The sequence below is a fragment of the Pristiophorus japonicus genome, chromosome 11 (genome assembly GCF_044704955.1).
Source record: "Pristiophorus japonicus isolate sPriJap1 chromosome 11, sPriJap1.hap1, whole genome shotgun sequence".
Lineage (NCBI taxonomy): Eukaryota > Metazoa > Chordata > Chondrichthyes > Pristiophoridae > Pristiophorus > Pristiophorus japonicus.
This window is the reverse complement of record NC_091987.1, coordinates 92,194,411-92,212,452: the sequence shown is the minus strand read 5'-3', so window position 1 is coordinate 92,212,452 and position 18,042 is coordinate 92,194,411. Positions and strand designations below refer to the sequence as shown.

Below are 18,042 nucleotides of genomic sequence, written 5' to 3'. Positions count from 1 at the left end.
TTGAGCAATCTTGGACTAGAAGCTTTTCTCTAAATTTCTAATGTTTCATGGCAAATAGAAATGTTTATGATCAGGTTACCATAACCAAAGGCGTGGAACCTCTTTAAACAAAAACATTTTTTTTTTTTTGTTGGGGGGGGGGGGGGGGGAAGAGTTGTGGGGGGGGGGCGGGATCAGTATGAACTAAAAATGCACAATATCTTTGATTTTTCACCGATATATGCCAGTCAATTTCCATTGGTGTTACACTTGGATGGAAATGGACTCAAACACAGTCCCTGCCGAAGGTTGGGTCAGTGCCAAAGACTTCTGCTGCTGTTGAGCTACCAACATGCAATGAAGTCATTGAGTGCAATATTTGCACAGTCAGGGTGAGTGTGGGAGTAGGAGCAGCAACTGGGAGAAGGGTGCAGTGTCCAGAGAAGACCATGGAGTGGAGCCGCTAATTTGTAACATGCATTTGTGGAGGCAAGGTAAGGTCAGCGTTTGGCTGGCTGGCTGGCTTGGACCTGTCCTGTATAAATGAGGCTGATTGAGCCACCCACAGACTCCTCTCATTGGCTGTAATCTCTCTTGAACAACAACAATGTGTATTTATAGAGCACCTTTAATGTAGTAAAACGCCCCAAGATGCTTCAAAGGAGTGTTAGCTAACAAAATTTGACACTGCGCCACATAAGGAGATATTAGGACAGGTGGGTTTTAAGGAGCTTCTTAAATGGGGAAAGAAAGGTAGAGAAGTGGAGAGGTTTGGGGAAGGAACTCCAGAGCTTAGGGACTAGGCAACTGAAGGCGCGGTCACCACTGGTGGAGCGATTAAAATCGGGGATTTGCAAGGGGCCAGAATTGGAGGAGCACAGAGATCTCCGAGTGTTCTAGGGCTGGAGGAACTTACATAGATAGGAAGGTGAGGTCATGGAGGGATTTGAAAACAAGAATGAGAATTTTAAAAACAAGGTATTTCTGGATTGGGAGCCAATGTAGGTCAGCGAGCACAGGGGTGATGGGTGAACGGGACTAGATGCGAGTTACAATAGGGGCAGCAGAGTTTTGGATGAGCTCATGTTTACAGTGGATGCAAGATTGGAGGCTAGCCAGAAGATCACTGGAATAGTCAAGTCTAGAGCTAACAAAGGCACGGATGAGTGTTTCAACAGCAGATGAGCTGAGGAAGGTGTGGAGATGGCTGATGTTACAAAGATGGAAGTAGGCGGTCTTGGTGATGGTCAGATTGTTCACCAATGTTGCGTACGATCTGGTTCAGTCTCAGACAGTCGCCAGGGAGAAGGAAGGAGTTGGTGGCCAAGATAATTGAATCTTGAACAAGTGTAAAAGATCATGGAAAACATGAGCGCAAGTGATTTTAGACGTTCGGGAGATCGAGGCCCTGATAAAAGGGCGTGGAGCTTGGGAGGAGAAGCAGCAGTTCGGGAGATCGAGGCCTTGATAAAAGGGCGTGGAGCGCGGGTGGAGGAGCGGTAGTTCGGGAGATTGAGGCTGAAGGTAAAACAAAAAACTAAAAAGAAATCGAAGTGTGACGTCACAGCCAAGCGGGTAAGTAATTGGCCGGTGGATTGGTGAGTATTTAATCTTTTTCTTTTTGTTTTTCTTTACTTATCAGTAGGTAACCTTTGACATTGTTGCCAAATTTAAGGGTTAAGTCATGGCAGGAGAGCCCAGACCCATGTCATGCTCCTCCTGTGCTATATGGGAAGTCAGGGATGCTCCCAGTGTCCCTGGCTGCTATGTCTGCAGGAAGTGCATCCAGCTGCAGCTCCTGACAGACCACATTGTGGCACTGGAGCTGCGCATGGATTCACTCTGGAGCATCCACGATGCTGAGGATGTCATGAATAGCACGTTTAGTGAGTTGGTCACACCGCAGGTAAAGGTTATTCAGGCAGATAGGGAATGGGTGACCATTAGGCAGAGCAGTGGAAGGAATGTAGTGCAGGGGTCCCCTGTGGTAATCCCCCTCCAAAACAGATACACCACCTTGAGTGCTGTTGGGGTGGATGACTCATCAGGGGAGGGCAGCAGCAGCCAAGTTCATGGCACCATGGGTCGCTCTGTTGCACAGGAGGGCAGGAAAAAGAGTGGGAGAGCTAAAGTGGTAGGGGATTCTATTGTAAGGGGAATAGATAGACGTTTCTGGGGCCACAATCGAGACTCCAGGATGGTATGTTGCCTCCTTGGTACAAGGGTCAAGGATGTCTCCGAGCGGCTGTAGGAGATTTTGGAGGGGGAGGGTGAACAGCCAGCTGTCGTGGTGCATATAGGTACCAACGATATAGGTAAAAAACGAGATTAGGTCCTCCAAGCTGAATTTAGGGAGCTAGGAGTTAAATTAAAAAGCAGGACCTCAAAGGTAGTAATCTCAGGATTGCTACCAGTGCCATGTGCTAGTCAGAGTAGAAATAGCAGGATAGCTAAGATGAATACGTGGCTTGAGAAGTGGTGCAGGAGGGGGGGATTCAAATTCCTGGGACATTGGAACTGGTTCTGGGGGAGGTGGGACCAGTACAAACCGGACGGTCTGCACATGGGCAGGACCGGAACCAATGTCCTAGGGGGAGTGTTTGCTAGTGCTGTTGGGGAGGGTTTAAACTAATATCGTGGGGGGGGGGGACCTATGCAGGGAGACAGAGGGAAGTAAAATGGGGGCAGAAGCAAAAGATAGAAAAAAGTAAAAGTGGAGGGCAGAGAAACCCAAGGCAAAAATCAAAAAGGGCCAAATTTCAGCAAAATTCTAAAGAGACAAAGTATGTTAAAAAGACAAGCCTGAAGGCTCTGTGCCTCAATGCGAGGAGTATTCGTAATAAGGTGGATGAATTAACTGCGCAGGCAGCCATTAACGATTATGATACAATTGGGATTACGGAGACATGGCTCCAGGGTGACCAAGGCTGGGAACTTCACATCCAGGGGTATTCAATATTCAGGTAGGATAGCCAGAAAGGAAAAGAAGGTGGAGTAGTATTGCTGGTTAAAGAGGAAATTAATACAATAGTAAGCAAGGACATTAGCTTGGATGATGTGGAATCTGTGTGGGTAAAGCTGCGGAATAGCAAAGGGCAGAAAACGCCAGTGGGAGTTATGTACAGACCATCAAACAGAAGTAGTGAGGTTGGGGACAGCATCAAACAAGAAATTAGGGATGTGTGCAATAAAGGTACAGCAGTTATCATGGGTGACTTTAATCTACATTTCGATTGGGCTAACCAAACTGGTAGCAGTGCGGTGGAGGAGGATTTCCTGGAGTGTATTAAGGGTGGTTTTCTAGACCATTATGTCGAGGAACCAACTAGAGGGCTGGCCATCCTAGACTGGGTGATGTGTAATGAGAAAGGACTAATTACCAATTTTGTTGTGCAAGACCCCTTGGGGAAGAGTGACCATAATATGGTAGAATTCTTTATTAAGATGGAGAGTGACACAGTTAATTCAGAGACTAGGGTCCTGAACTTAAGGAAAGGTAACTTCGATGGTATGAGATGTGAATTGGCTAGAATAGACTGGCAAATGATACTTAAGGTGTTGATGGTAGATAGGCAATGGCAAACATTTAAAGATCACATGGATGAACTTCAACAATTATACATCCCTGTCTGGAGTAAAAATAAAACGGGGAAGGTGGCTCAACCGTGGCTAACAAGGGAAATTAGGGATAGTGTTAAATCCAAGGAAGAGGCATATAAATTGGCCAGAAAAAGCAGCAAACCTGAGGACTGGGTGAAATTTAGAATTCAGCAGAGGAGGACAAAGGGTTTAATTAAGATGGGGAAAATAGAGTATGAGAGGAAGCTTGCTGGGAACATAAAAACTGACTGCAAAAACTTCTATAGATATGTGAAGAGAAAAAGATTAGTGAAGACAAACGTAGGTCCCTTGCAGTCAGATTCAGGTGAATTTATAATGGGAACAAAGAAATGGCAGACCATTTGAACAAATACTTTGATTCTGTCTTCATTAAGGAAGACACAAATAACCTTCCAGAAATACTAGAGGACCGAGGGTCTAGCTAGAAGGAGGAACTGAAGGAAATCCTTATTAGTTAGGAAATTGTGTTCGGGAAATTGATGGGATTGAAGGCCGATAAATCTCCAGGGCCTGATGTTCTGCATCCCAGAGTACTTCGGGAAGTGGCCCTAGAAATAGTGGATGCATTGGTGATCATTTTCCAACAATCTATCGACTCTGGATCAGTTCCTATGGACTGGAAGATAGCTAATGTAACACCACTTTTTAAAAAAGGAGGGAGAAAGAAAATGGGGAATTATAGACCGGTTAGCCTGACATCAGTCGTGGGGAAAATGTTGGAATCAATTATTAAAGATGAAATAGCAGTGCATTTGGAAAGCAGTGACAGGATCGGTCCAAGTTAACATGGATTTATGAAAGGGAAATCCTGCTTGACAAATCTTCTAGAATTTTTTGAGGATGTAACTAGTAGAGTGGACAAGGGAGAACCAGTGGATGTGGTGTATTTGGACTTTCAAAAGGCTTTTCACAAGGTCCCACATAAGAGATTGGTGTGCAAAATCAAAGCACATGGTGTTGGGGGTAATGTATTGACGTGGATAGAGAACTGGTTGGCGGACAGGAAGCAAAGAGTAGGAATAGACGGGTCCTTTTCAGAATGGCAGGCAGTGACTAGCGGGGTGCAGCAGAGCTCAGTGCTGGGACCCCAGCTCTTTACAATATACAGCAATGACTTACATGAAGGAATTGAGTATAATATCTCCAGATGACACTAAGCTGGGTGGCGGTGTGAGCTGTGAGGAGGATGCTAAGAGGCTTCAGGGTGACTTGGACAGGTTAGGTGAGTGGGCAAATGCATGGCAGATGCAGTATAATGTGGATAAATGTGTGGTTATCCTCTTTGGTGACAAAAACATGAAGGCAGAATATTATCTGAATGGCGGCAGATTAGGAAAAGGGGAGGTGCAACAAGACCTGGGTGTCATGATACATCAGTCATTGAAAGTTGGCATGCAGGTACAGCTGGCAATGAAGAAGGCAAGTGGCATGTTGGCCTTCATAGCTAGGGGATTTGAGTATAGGAGCAGGGAGATCTTACTGCAGTTGTACAGGACCTTGGTGAGGCCTCACCTGGAATATTGTGTTCAGTTTTGGTCTCCGAATCTGAGGAAGGACGTTCTTGCTATTGAGGGAGTGCAGCGAAGGTTCACCAGACTGATTCCAGGGATGGCAGGACTGACATATGAGGAGAGACTGGATCGACCGGGCCTGTATTCACTGGAGTTTAGAAGAATGAGAGAGGATCTCATAGAAACATATAAAATTATGACGGGACTGGACAGGTTAGATGCAGGAAGAATGTTCCCGATGTTGGGGAAGTCCAGAACCAGGGATCACAGTCGAAGGATAAGGGGTAAGCCATTTAGGACCGAGATGAGGAGAAACTTCTTCACTCAGAGAGTTGTAACCTGTGGAAATTTCTATCGCAGAGAGTTGTTGATGCCAGTTTGTTAGATATATTCAAGAGGGAGTTAGATGTGACCCTTATGGCTAAAGGGATCAAGGGGTATGGAGAGAAAGCAGGAAAGGGGTCCTGAGGTGAATGATCAGCCATGTTCTTATTGAATGGTGGTGCAGGCTCGAAGGGCCAAATGGCCTACTCCTGCACCTATTTTCTATGTAACTCACTTGCATTTGAAATTCCCTGATCTTTTCCACTGGTTCAGCCAATTATGTCCATCTGGGCGTAAAACTAGCAGAAATAAGCAAAATCTTCCCCTCCATTGGTGTGAAAGAATTTGGAGTAACCAAGAGGAAAATGTATTTGTAAATGTAATGGTTTTAGGAGGAAATACAATAGGCCTGAATTTGCAGTCGGAGGCTTACCACGGGCGGATGCGTTTGAACGGCAAAAAATCTACCCACCTACCGGATGGTCCTGGATCCATGGAGACTCACGCTCCTGGACCTCTAGGCGTATGCCTATGTAGAGGCCCACGTACCTCAGGGGTGAAGGTGGTTCGCAAGCGCCCCTGGGATCACATGGGCTGACTCAACCAATCAGAAAAGGGATTCCCATTATGCTTCTGGGGATTCCATTTATGTACGGAATCCCATAAGCTTAATAGGAATCACCCAAAAAATACATTTTAACAACCTTGAAATAAAAACTTATTACATGTTTTAAATTAATTCAAATACAATTTCATTAAGCATTTAAAATAAAAATGTAATTTTTTGAAAAATACATTTAAACATTTTTTAAGGCGGCAAAAATAACATTTATTTTACAGGTTTTTGAATGTCAAAATGATTTTTAAAAGTTATTTTAATATTTATATTCACCCTTATACTGGTAAAAGTAAGTCTTACACCTCCTTTTACCAGGCGTAAGAACTCTCTGCCAGCGGATGTCCATTTCCCGGGGATGTGGATGATCTGTTGAAGATTCTTGACAGGTCGCAAGTTCTGGGTTTTCGCGCATGCACAGCCCATGCGTAAACCCGGACATTGCGGTGCGTACGTGGTCATGGGCCCCAGAAAATATGGACCAATATTTATTTGTTATTTTATTTGTGCAGCGATATGCTCTGCTGGGTTAGAAATAAAAAATCGTGACTGGAATTTTTTTCTAAAAACTGAACTTAGTGATGTGATTGGTTAAAATTTCAGCCTTTCAAAAAGAATTGTTTTCTTTTGTGGGAACTGGTCAAGACCTTATTATTTATAAAGGAAAGCACTCAACATTAGGACTTGAGCTGGTACTTATGTGCCTTACAGAGGAAAAAAGAAATTCAATTTCTAAGCAAAAATACTGCCATAGCCTTTAAATAGCCGTGTTATTTGGATTAGTAAACATTCCTACAACGAATGCTTCATATCTTTTGCTGACTGATCTTCATTTAACCTAGACAAAAATGCGGCAATAGAAATGGCAAAAGAATTGACAGCCAGAAAGTTTTTAATTCCTTTGAGTGTACAAGGATTTGAAAACAGCGACACTCTGTACAGATTGGTAGAGCACGACTCTACCTCAGCATTAAACAGTGGAGCTACAGCAGAATATACTGCGGCTTCTGGTATGTATTGTTTTCTACCTCTTTTTACTGATGTCTATTGGAGGATTCACCATCCAAAGTGTCTAACTTGAGATGGATAGCATTTAAAATACTTTGGTTACTGTAAGTACCTGCAGTAAACTTGAGCATTTCTTTCCACTTCCCAACAATATTAAAATATATAAATATTTATATTTTCAGCTTCCAAACTACTCTCCACTGTTGCTCCCACTTGTTTACTTCAACCATTGCCACTTTCCATGACCAATTGTACAACACACAGCATAAGGAAAGTTCAATTGGAAGCAGTCTGTAGTATCCAATTTTGAGAGTGGGTTGATTATTTAATACCTGATTGTGTACCTCATCGAGAATTCTTAAAAAATGATTCAGTAATACTTTGCAAGACCACCTCCAAATATTATAAAATTCACCTCTGAGCTATTTCTAATATGAATAAAACTTTAAAATGTAAATGTTGGAACAATTCTGAGGCTGTCCCACCTGTGACAATAATGAGTGGTTCTCTTCTGCTGGTTGTTCAATCTCTTCCATCCCACCCTGCCTTACCTTAGTTGTGTCTGCTTCCATTTCTGGATATATTGCTTCCTCTGTCAGTCTGTTCCTTTGACGGGTTTGTATTGTAAATTGGTAGTTTAGTAATATACTATGTTGTGATGGTAGATGCTGAGAAGAGACTAGGAGCAGGCTGTTCAAGTTGAGCCATGCTATGTTCAAATGTAGTTTCCTGGCTTTGTGGAATCATTACTATAATTATTGTGCTTTAAAAAGAGAAAGATTAAAAATAATACATTGTGAAAAGAACGATCCGGAAGTGCGTTGCGTTCATGCTCTAATGTAGTTTTACAAAGAAGTTGTAGAACGTGGCAATTTACCACGAATGTCACTTCACCAGAGAGAGGAAGTGATCAAATAATGTTCAGCACTTCCAGTTACTCTCTCATAACAACAACTTGCATTTATATAGTGCCTTTAATGTAGTCAAATGTCCCAAGACGCTTCACGACAGCGATTATCAAACACAATCGAGCCATGTGAGATATTAGGACAGGTATCTAAAACTTGGTCACCTTAAAGGAGGAGAGAGGTTTAAGGAAATAATTCCAGAGCTTAGGACCTTTACAGCTGAAGGCATGGCCGCCAATGGGTGGAGCGAAGAAAATGAGTGTGCAAAAGGCCAGAATTGGAGGAGCGGAGAGATCTCAGAGGATTGTACGACTGGCGGAGGTTATAGAAATGGGGAGGGATGAGGTCATGGAGATATTTGTAAACAAGGATGAGATTTCTAAAATCGAGGCGTTGCCAGAACGGGAGCCAATGAAGGTCAGTGAGCACAGGGGTGATGGGTGAACGGGACTTGGTGCGAGTTAGGACACAGGCAGCTGAGTTTTGGATGAGGTCAAGTTTACAGAGGAACTTAATTAGAGGAACTGACAGCTTCAGAAGTAAATTAATTGCCCAGGTATCTTCTAAAGATGAAAATAAATTGACCAAAACTTGAGGAAAAAGTGGTAATAAGGGAAGAAATGCAGTGAGGGTCAAATAAAAACACCGAGGGGAATTATAAACTTGAAAAAAAGAACCCATGAACACAAAAATAAAACCTGCAAATACTGGAAACTTGAAATGAAAACAGAAGATGCTGGGAATGTGCAGCAAGTCCTCAGTATCTGAAAAGAAAAGACAGGTTAGCTTTTTGGGTGCAGACCCTTTCCGAGAATAAATTAAGGGATTTTTCAAAGTGTAGGTCGTTTTTTGGAGGAATTGTGGTCGCACAATGCACTGGTGTACATTGTACATGTACATTGTATTACAGAGTAGCATGTTGCAGATTCATGGCATCTATTCACCACATAGTGATTTTGTGCATCATGAGGGTGAGGTGTCAAGTAGGGGCAAAAATTCAGTATACAATTTTGTCTGCCTGTGAAGTGCCTTCGGATGTTTTCCTACATTAAAGACGCTATATAAATAAAAGTAGTTGTTACACAGAAGACAAATTGAAGCTCTCCCTACACCACCACCTCCCCCAAAAATAGTATAATAGTTCCATTTTAATGTTAACTTGCTCAATAATCTGTCATACTTTAGCTTCTAGACTTTCTGAATTTATGAGAGACATGATTCTGCAGCTGTTCTCAGAACACATTACACCTGATGGCAAGGTTAGTCCACGTTTTTCTTTACAGTAAAATTTACCGAATATCTGCTCTTCACTCTACATTTTTCAATTCACAGTTAAATGTTCAACCTCTGTACCCTAATTATACTAATATCAATTTTTAAAAGTTAAATGCCTACTTAAGTTTAACTACTTCAATATATTTCTAGTAGTTATCTCATGAAAGCTTTAATCCCATTTAGTTTGATTTGCTAGGCAACAACTTGTACTAAGAAAGATTTCTCTGTCGAGATGTGATCTCCAAATTGCTGAAGAAATTATGGTTAGATTAATAAATAACACTTTACCTTTCTTTCTTATAGTATATAAATTACAAATCCATGGTGGGGAGTGCAATTTTTGAGGAGTATTGTCAACTTGCAACACAGCTACAGCGTTTGGATCTTGAAAATCTCACTAGGAAAGAGAAGCTGGCATTCTTCATAAATGTGTATAATGCATTAGTGATTCATGGGAATATTAAACAAGGACCGCCAAAAAACATATGGCAGAGATATAAAGTAAGATGTCAAACATGCCATTTTTACCCCTTATTGTTTTGTGAGGGATAACAACTTGCCCATATACAAGACTGTTTACAGTAGTATTCCATAAAGTGGTGTTCACATCTGAGCAAGGGCAGGGAGATGCACGAAGTGACAGAAACATAGAAACATAGAAAATAGGTGCAGGAGTAGGCCATTCGGCCCTTCGAGCCTGCACCACCATTCAATGAGTTCATGGCTGAACATGCAACTTCAGTACCCCATTCCTGCTTTCTCGCCATACCCCTTGATCCTCCTAGTAGTAAGGACTACATCTAACTCCTTTTTAAATATATTTAGTGAATTGGCCTCAACAACTTTCTGTGGTAGAGAATTCCACAGGTTCACCCCTCCTGGGTGAAGAAGTTTCTCTTCATCTCGGTCCTAAATGGCTTACCCCTTATCCTTAGACTGTGACCCCTGGTTATGGACTTCCCCAACATTAATAAGAACATAGAATTAGGAACAGGAGTAGGCCATCTAGCCCCTCGAGCCTGTTTCGCCACCCAACAAGATCACGGCTGATCTGGTCGTGGACTCGGCTCCACTTACCCGCCCGCTCCCCATAACCCTTAATTCCCTTATTGGTTAAAAATCTATCTATCTGTGATTTGAATATATTCAATAAGCTAGCCTCAACTGCTTCCTTGGGCAGAGAATTCCATAGATTCACAACCCTCTGGGAGAAGAAATTCCTTCTCAACTCGGTTTTAAATTGGCTCCCCCGTATTTTGAGGCTGTACCCCCTAGTTCTAGTCTCCCCGACCAGTGGAAACAACCTCTCTGCCTCTATACTGTCTATCGCCTTCATTATTTTAAATGTTTCTATAAGATCACCCCTCATCCTTCTGAACTCCAACGAGTAAAGACCCAGTCTACTCAATCTATCATCATAAGGTAACCCCCTCATCTCCAGAATCAGCCTCGTGAATCGTCTCTGTACCCCTTCCAAAGCTAGTATATCCTTCCTTAAGTAAGGTGACCAAAACTGCACGCAGTACTCCAAGTGCAGCCTCACCAATACCCTGTACAGTTGCAGCAGGACTTCCCTGCTTTTGTACTCCATCCCTCTCGCAATGAAGGCCAACATTCCATTCGCCTTCCTGATTACCTGCTGCATCTGCAAACTAACTTTTTGGGATTCATGCACAAGGACCCTCAGGTCCCTCTGCACTGCAGCATGTTGTAATTTCTCCCCATTCAAATAATATTCCCTTTTACTGTTTTTTTTCCCCAAGGTGGATGACTTCATACTTTCAGACATTGTATTCCATCTGCCAAACCTTAGCCCATTCGTTTAACCTATCTAAATCTCTTTGCAGCGCCTCTGTGTCCTCTACACAACCCGCTTTCCCACTAATCTTTGTGTCATCTGCAAATTTTGTTACACTACACTCTGTCCCCTCTTCCAGGTCATCTATGTATATTGTAAACAGTTGTGATCCCAGCTCCGATCCCTGTGGCACACTACTAACCATCGATTTCCGACCCGAAAAGGACCCATTTATCCCGACTCTCTGCTTTCTGTTAGCCAGCCAATTCTCAATCCATGCCAATATATTTCCTCTGACTCCACGTACCTTTTATCTTCTGCAGTAACCTTTTGTGTGGCACCTTATCGAATGCCTTTTGGAAATCTAAATACACCACATCCATCGGTACACCATGTTCGTTATATCCTCAAAGAATTCCAGTAAATTAGTTACACATGATTTCCCCTTCATGAATCCATGTTGTGTCTGCTTGATTGCACTATTCCTATCTAGATGTCCTGCTATTTCTTCCTTAATGATAGCTTCGAGCATTTTCCCCACTACAGATGTTAAACTAACCGGCCTATAGTTGTCTGCCCCCTTTTTTAAACAGAGGCGTTACATTAGCTGCTTTCCAGTCCGATGGCACCTCCCCAGAGTCCAGAGAATTTTGGTAGATTATAACGAATGCATCTGCTATAACTTCCGCCATCTCTTTTAATACCCTGGGATGCATTTCATCAGGACCAGGGGACTTGTCTACCTTGAGTCCCATTAACCTGTTCAGCACTACCCCCCTAGTGATAGTGATTGTCTCAAGGTCCTCCCTGTCCACATTCCCGTGACCAGCAATTTTTGGCATGGTTTTTGTGTCTTCCACTGTGAAGACCGAAGCAAAATAATTGTTTAAGGTCTCAGCCATTTCCACAGTTCCCATTATTAAATCCCCTTTCTCATCTTCTAACGGACCAACATTTACTTTAGTCACTCTTTTCCGTTTTATATATCGGTAAAAGCTTTTACTATCTGTTTTTATGTTTTGCGCAAGTTTACATTTGTAATCTATCTTCCCCTTCTTTATTGCTTTCATAGTCATTCTTTACTGTCGTTTAAAATTTTCCCAATCTTCTAGTTTCCCACTAACCTTGGCCACCTTATACGCATTGGTTTTTAATTTGATACTCTCCTTTATTTCCTTGGTTATCCACGGCTGGTTATCCCTTCTCTTACTGCCCTTCTTTTTCACTGGAATATATTTTTGTTGAGCACTATGAAAGAGCTCCTTAAAAGTCCTCCATGTTCCTCAATTGTGCCACCGTTTAGTCTGTGTTCCCAGTCTACTTTAGCTAACTCTGCCCTCATCCCACTGTAGTCCCGTTTGTTTAAGCATGTGGCTCATGTGCACATTTAAAGAGGTTAGTTTTTACGTAGTATTACCAAGGTAAAGGGTGATGTAGCTTGGTGGAGAGTTTGGGAAGAGCAGTTTAGAGGGCCTGAAAAAGATGACAATGTCTGTCACTGATGGTGAAGCAGAGGGATTGTACATCGACCAGAATCAGAAGAGCAGAGGGTGAGTGGGGTCATGAGACTTTGCAGGAATAGGGTAAAGCAGTTTGTTAAAGCAAACTAATGTTTTGAAACCTTTGCTGGAGGATGCAGAATAATGGATATCTTCAAGAACAGGGATAGCAGGACTTGGTGTGGGATAGGATATTGGAAGCAGGCTTTTAGATTAGATTAGTTGAAGGTTATGTAGGATGGAGTTTGGGAGCCGGGAAGTAGAATTGTCACACGAGTGTAACAGTGAAAATAAAAGGGTGGATAGAGTAACTATAGATAAGGGAGTAAGTAGTATTGAAAAAAAAAGTAATGCAGGAGGGCCTGATAGCATGCATCTTAGAATGCTGAGGGCAGTCCAAGAATAAATAATAAAAACTTTGACCGCAATCTTTAAAATATTCTTCGATACAGAAGTTGTGCCAGAGAATGGGAGGGTTGCTAGGTAACATTCCTGTTCAAAAAAAGGAGACTGGAACAAACAGCTAGCTTATGGATCAGTTAACCTAACATCTCTTGTGGATAAGCATCTAGAGGCCATAAATACAGGATAAAATGAATACTCGCCTACAAAGACACAAGTTAATTAACAAAATGAAGGCGGCAAATTATGCCTCACAAATTTTTTTAAAATAATGGAGTGTATTGATTAAAGGAAATGTAATGGGGCCGGAATTGGTCGAAATACCACCCAAAAAGGCGATTTTGGTCAAAAAACACCAACATACCGCTCAGTGGAATATTCATATTGATATACCGCCGAGCAGGACTGCCCGTGTACTGCCCAAAAAGTCCGATTTTCATCGCCTACCACCAGAGCTGCATACCGTCCTGGAAAAGGTGGTTTTATGCGATGTTAAGTGGGCAGGAATGAGCAGAGTGCACAGAGCCGCCATTTTGGAAATTGGGAACTGTCAGCTGAAGCAGCACCTCTGTATTTCTGAGGTGACCAGTGATGTTTGAGTGTGATTTTGATTGGAAAAGGTATATTTACTATTACTGAGTAAATTATTAAGATAGAAAGGCATTTTATTTATATTTCTCGATCGAAAAATTTGTGGAGTTTTAAAAAGAATGGGGCCTGTACTATCTCAGCCTATATTGCTGACAACCTGTCGAATGGAGGAAGCAGATGTGAGGAAGTTTATTCAGCATGATTGTTATCCCAAAGGCTTGACACTGCACAAGAGTGCTTAAATACAATTCAAATGTTTGTAAAAATTCTAAAAATATACAATTTCAAAACCTTGGAAAACTTATAACTAAAACAACTTTTAATAAAAACTTTAACAACTTTAATACCAACTTTAGCAAAAAAATTTTACAACTTTAATAAACTTTACTTCAATTACAACAAAAAAACCTTTACTTTTCCTCTTCCACGCCTTCTGCTCCCATCCACAGCCGTGTGGTACACCACCCTTGGGACTGTTTTCTCTGTCCCCCTACCCCCTCTTTTTTACTCCCGCCCTTCCCTTTCCCAGTGCCCCTGGGCATGGACCTCCCCATGTTGATACCAAGCCGGCATCCAGCAACACACCCCAAATGCCATTGTTGTCATTTGGGGGGGAGGGGTGGTAAGACATTACAGATGCACTAACTGGGGCCTCTGGAGAAGCTCATGATGTGGAAGGCAAGGAGGCAGGCTTCAGGGCTGGGAGATGATGTCAGCTCCCCACCCTCGGGTGCTGTCGACCTGACTACTATGGCATGGGGGGGTTCCGCACCATGTTCCGATCCTGTCGATTGCCACATGGCTTCGACAGCGTCGGCACTTCACTCCACCACGGCGATCATACGCAACCTTTCCTCCGACTGCTGCTCTGATAGAGCCGCGATGTTAGTGGCTATTGTAGTCATGGCCTTGAGCAACTCTCGACCCATGTCGATGCTGGCCTGTGAAACATAGAAAATAGGTGCAGGTGTAGGCCATTCGGCCCTTCGAGCCTGCACCGCCATTCAATGAGTTCATGGCTAAACATGCAACTTCAGTACCCCATTCCTGCTTTCTCGCCATACTCCCTGATCCCCCTAGTAGTAAGGACAACATCTAACTCCTTTTTGAATATATTTAGTGAATTGGCCTCAACAACTTTCTGTGGTAGAGAATTCCACAGGTTCACCACTCTCTGGGTGAAGAAGTTTCTCCTCATATCGGTCCTAAATGGCTTACCCCTTATCCTTAGACTGTGACCCCTGGTTCTGGACTTCCCCAACATTGGGAACATTCTTCCTGCATCTAACCTGTCTAAACTCGTCAGAATTTTAAACGTTTCTATGAGATCCCCTCTCATTCTCATGAACTCCAGTAAATACAAGCCCAGTTGATCCAGTCTTTCTTGATATGTCAGTCCCGCCATCCCGGGAATCAGTCTGGTGAACCTTCGCTGCACTCCCTCAATAGCAAGAATGTCCTTCCTCAGGACAAAACTGTACACAATACTCCAGGTGTGGCCTCACCAAGGCTCTGTACAACTGTAGCAACACCTCCCTGCCCCTGTACTCAAATCCCCTCGCTATGAAGGCCAACATGCCATTTGCTTTCTTAACCGCCTGCTGTACCTGCATGCCAACCTTCAATGACTGATGTACCATGACACCCAGGTCTCGTTGCACCTCCCCTTTTCCTAATCTGTCACCATTCAGATAATAGTCTGTCTCTGTTTTTACCACCAAAATGGATAACCTCACATTTATCCACATTATACTTCATCTGCCATGCATTTGCCCACTCACCTAACCTATCCAAGTCACTCTGCAGCCTCATAGCATCCTCCTCGCAGCTCACACTGCCACCCAACTTAGTGTCATCCGCAAATTTGGAGATACTACATTTAATCCCCTCGTCTAAATCACTAATGTACAATGTAAGCAGCTGGGGCCCCAGCACAGAACCTTGCGGTACCCCACTAGTCACTGCCTGCCATTCTGAAAAGTACCCATTTACTCCTACTCTTTGCTTCCTGTCTGCCAACCAGTTCTCAATCCATGTCAGCACACTACCCCCAATCCCATGTGCTTTAACTTAGCACATTAATTTCTTGTGTGGGACCTTGTCGAAAGCCTTCTGAAAGTCCAAATATACCACATCAACTGGTTCTCCCTTGTCCACTCTACTGGAAACATCCTCAAAAAATTCCAGAAGATTTGTCAAGCATGATTTCCCTTTCACAAATCCATGCTGACTTGGACCTATCATGTCACCTCTTTCCAAATGCGCTGCTATGACATCCTTAATAATTCATTCCATCATTTTACCCACTACTGATGTCAGGCTGACCGGTCTATAATTCCCTGTTTTCTCTCTCCCTCCTTTTTTAAAAAGTGGGGTTACATTGGCTACCCTCCACTCGATAGGAACTGATCCAGAGTCTATGGAATGTTGGAAAATGACTGTCAATGCATCCGCTATTTCCAAGGCCACCTCCTTAAATACTCTGGGATGCAGTCCATCAGGCCCACCATGACCTGGTACACACCTACAGCAATCGACCTTTCCTGCAAAAACCTCCATCGCTGCAGCACTGGGGATGCCTTGCTGCGCACGGCTTGGTCCCGCAGAATCAGAGGAGCCATGGGGGAATCCCCTGAATGTAGACTCCGTGGTGGAGGATGTTCCAGCTTGGCCCACATGGAGCTGGTGTATCCTCCTTCCTCTCAACACCCAGCTCCACCTCCACTGGCTGCCGGATCAGCGGCTGTTCCTCTTCCTGTTTGTCTTCCTCATCAGGAGAGGGCTGGGTAACGCCAGCGGTGGAGGCAGTGGGTCGACCGTCTGTCGCTGTGGTCTGGAAGTAGAAAACAACATTTTAGGGGAGGAGTAAGGGTTACATTAGTACACAGTACAGTGACTTATCGCAGTCCTACTTAAATGTCCACCAGTGCTGCAGTACTGCATTACATATCGCAGACAGACAATATATATATGCATTGTGTTACATGCCCCCAACATTGCAGTACATCACACGAGGCCCACATTACAGTGCAATAAACTTACATTACATTAAGCCAACATTGCATTTACAGTTACATGACATGAGAGGACCGCAACACAGACTGCGTTTTATTCAACTTAACCATCTTCTTGTGTGAGTGGGTCAGCTCCAATGCTGGTAGTGGCACGGTTGCTATCCCCAACCAGGGACAGGGCACAGATCTCAATATCAGTAAGCAGCTCCTGGGTTGTGGGTCCTCCCCACTTGCGACACTGATCGGCTGCTATTGCAGATGTCGTCTTCTGCAGAAAATAAAGTAAATCAAAGTATAAATCTTCAATCTATTTAACATGGCAGACACACACACACACATTTTTAAAATCGCTGCATTGGTCCTCTTGTCATTGAAAAGCACAAATACATCGCCATAACCTTAAGATAAATAACATCATTCGTGTGATACTGATCCCACATTTACATGGTACATGACACTTGAGGGGGGGGGGTGCATAAATAAAATCATTACTTACTCTTGCTACCCTCACCAGGTCATTCCAACTCTTCGGGCACCTTTCCCCGGTGCGTACCATGCTCCTTTTAGAGGACACGGCCTCCCCGATCTCGTCCTATATTTGGTTGTACTCCTTGGGGGCGGGGGGTGGGGGGCCTTCCACGCCCACCCTTGGTTAGCTTGGAGTACCTCTCTGTTATGTGTTCCAGAAGGGCAGGTAACTCCGTCTCATCGAAGGCGGGTGCCCTCAACCTCCCCTCCTTCTCGGTGTTCCTGCACTTTGATGTCTTAACATTGCCATAATTTTTTACTGATGTTAATTTTGGCTTATTAAATATATTTTCTTGTCTTCAAAGTGAAGAATTATTAGTTATTACCATTTTTTTTGCACTGTGCTATCTATTTTTAAACTCAGTGCCTGTCGACTACCTTGCTGCTCCTTCTCACTCACTCTCTCTCTCTCTCTCTCTCTCTCTCCTCAACTCACTACGCATGCACGGGTGACGCCTGACCCCCGAATTCACAGATAAAACGCTTGTATAAAAAAAGGGGAAAAAAATTTGCGCATACGCAGTTCCGTGTCGCACTGCACATTGAACAGAGTCTCAATCTGGCTCGACTGCTAACATACATACCGCCCGGTGTAGACCGCTGACACACCGCCGAAAATGTTTTCACCAATTTTGTCCCTTTCAGTTTCGGTGGTATGACGGCGGTGTGAAATGACATACTGCTGAAAAATGGACGGACCTTCAGTATCAACCAATTTTGATCCCAATGAGTGTTGTGTATAAAGATTTTCAAAAGACATTTAATAAGATACCTGTCACATTTCAGGATTTTTAAGAACTTTTCCACAAGGAAAGATTTTGAAAAAGAAATACTTTAATCAGTTAACATGCAGTACTACATTAAATGTAAGTAAAACCGAGAGGGGATCCGAAACAGTAGGTAGTTACAATGCTAAGGAGCTAGACTTATTGTTTCTTTGCAGGCTGTAAATAATAAACAATTTGGTG

At 43.2% G+C, this 18,042-nt stretch overlaps 1 protein-coding gene across 7 annotated transcripts in view; it reads left to right on the top strand.

Annotated features, from left to right (window-relative positions):
• LOC139276165 (uncharacterized) overlaps positions 1 to 18,042 on the top strand; it is an 82,506-nt gene that overhangs the window by 46,414 nt on the left and 18,050 nt on the right. For 5 of the 7 annotated variants that reach the window (XM_070893725.1, XM_070893727.1, XM_070893728.1 and 2 more), the window contains 3 exons: positions 6,894 to 7,061; positions 9,153 to 9,226; positions 9,546 to 9,743. In XM_070893725.1, coding sequence (XP_070749826.1) covers positions 6,894 to 7,061; positions 9,153 to 9,226; positions 9,546 to 9,743 — 440 coding nt within the window. The remainder of the gene's footprint in view (positions 1 to 6,893; positions 7,062 to 9,152; positions 9,227 to 9,545; positions 9,744 to 18,042) is intronic. The other 2 variants (XM_070893732.1, XM_070893731.1) reach the window with 1 other exon arrangement.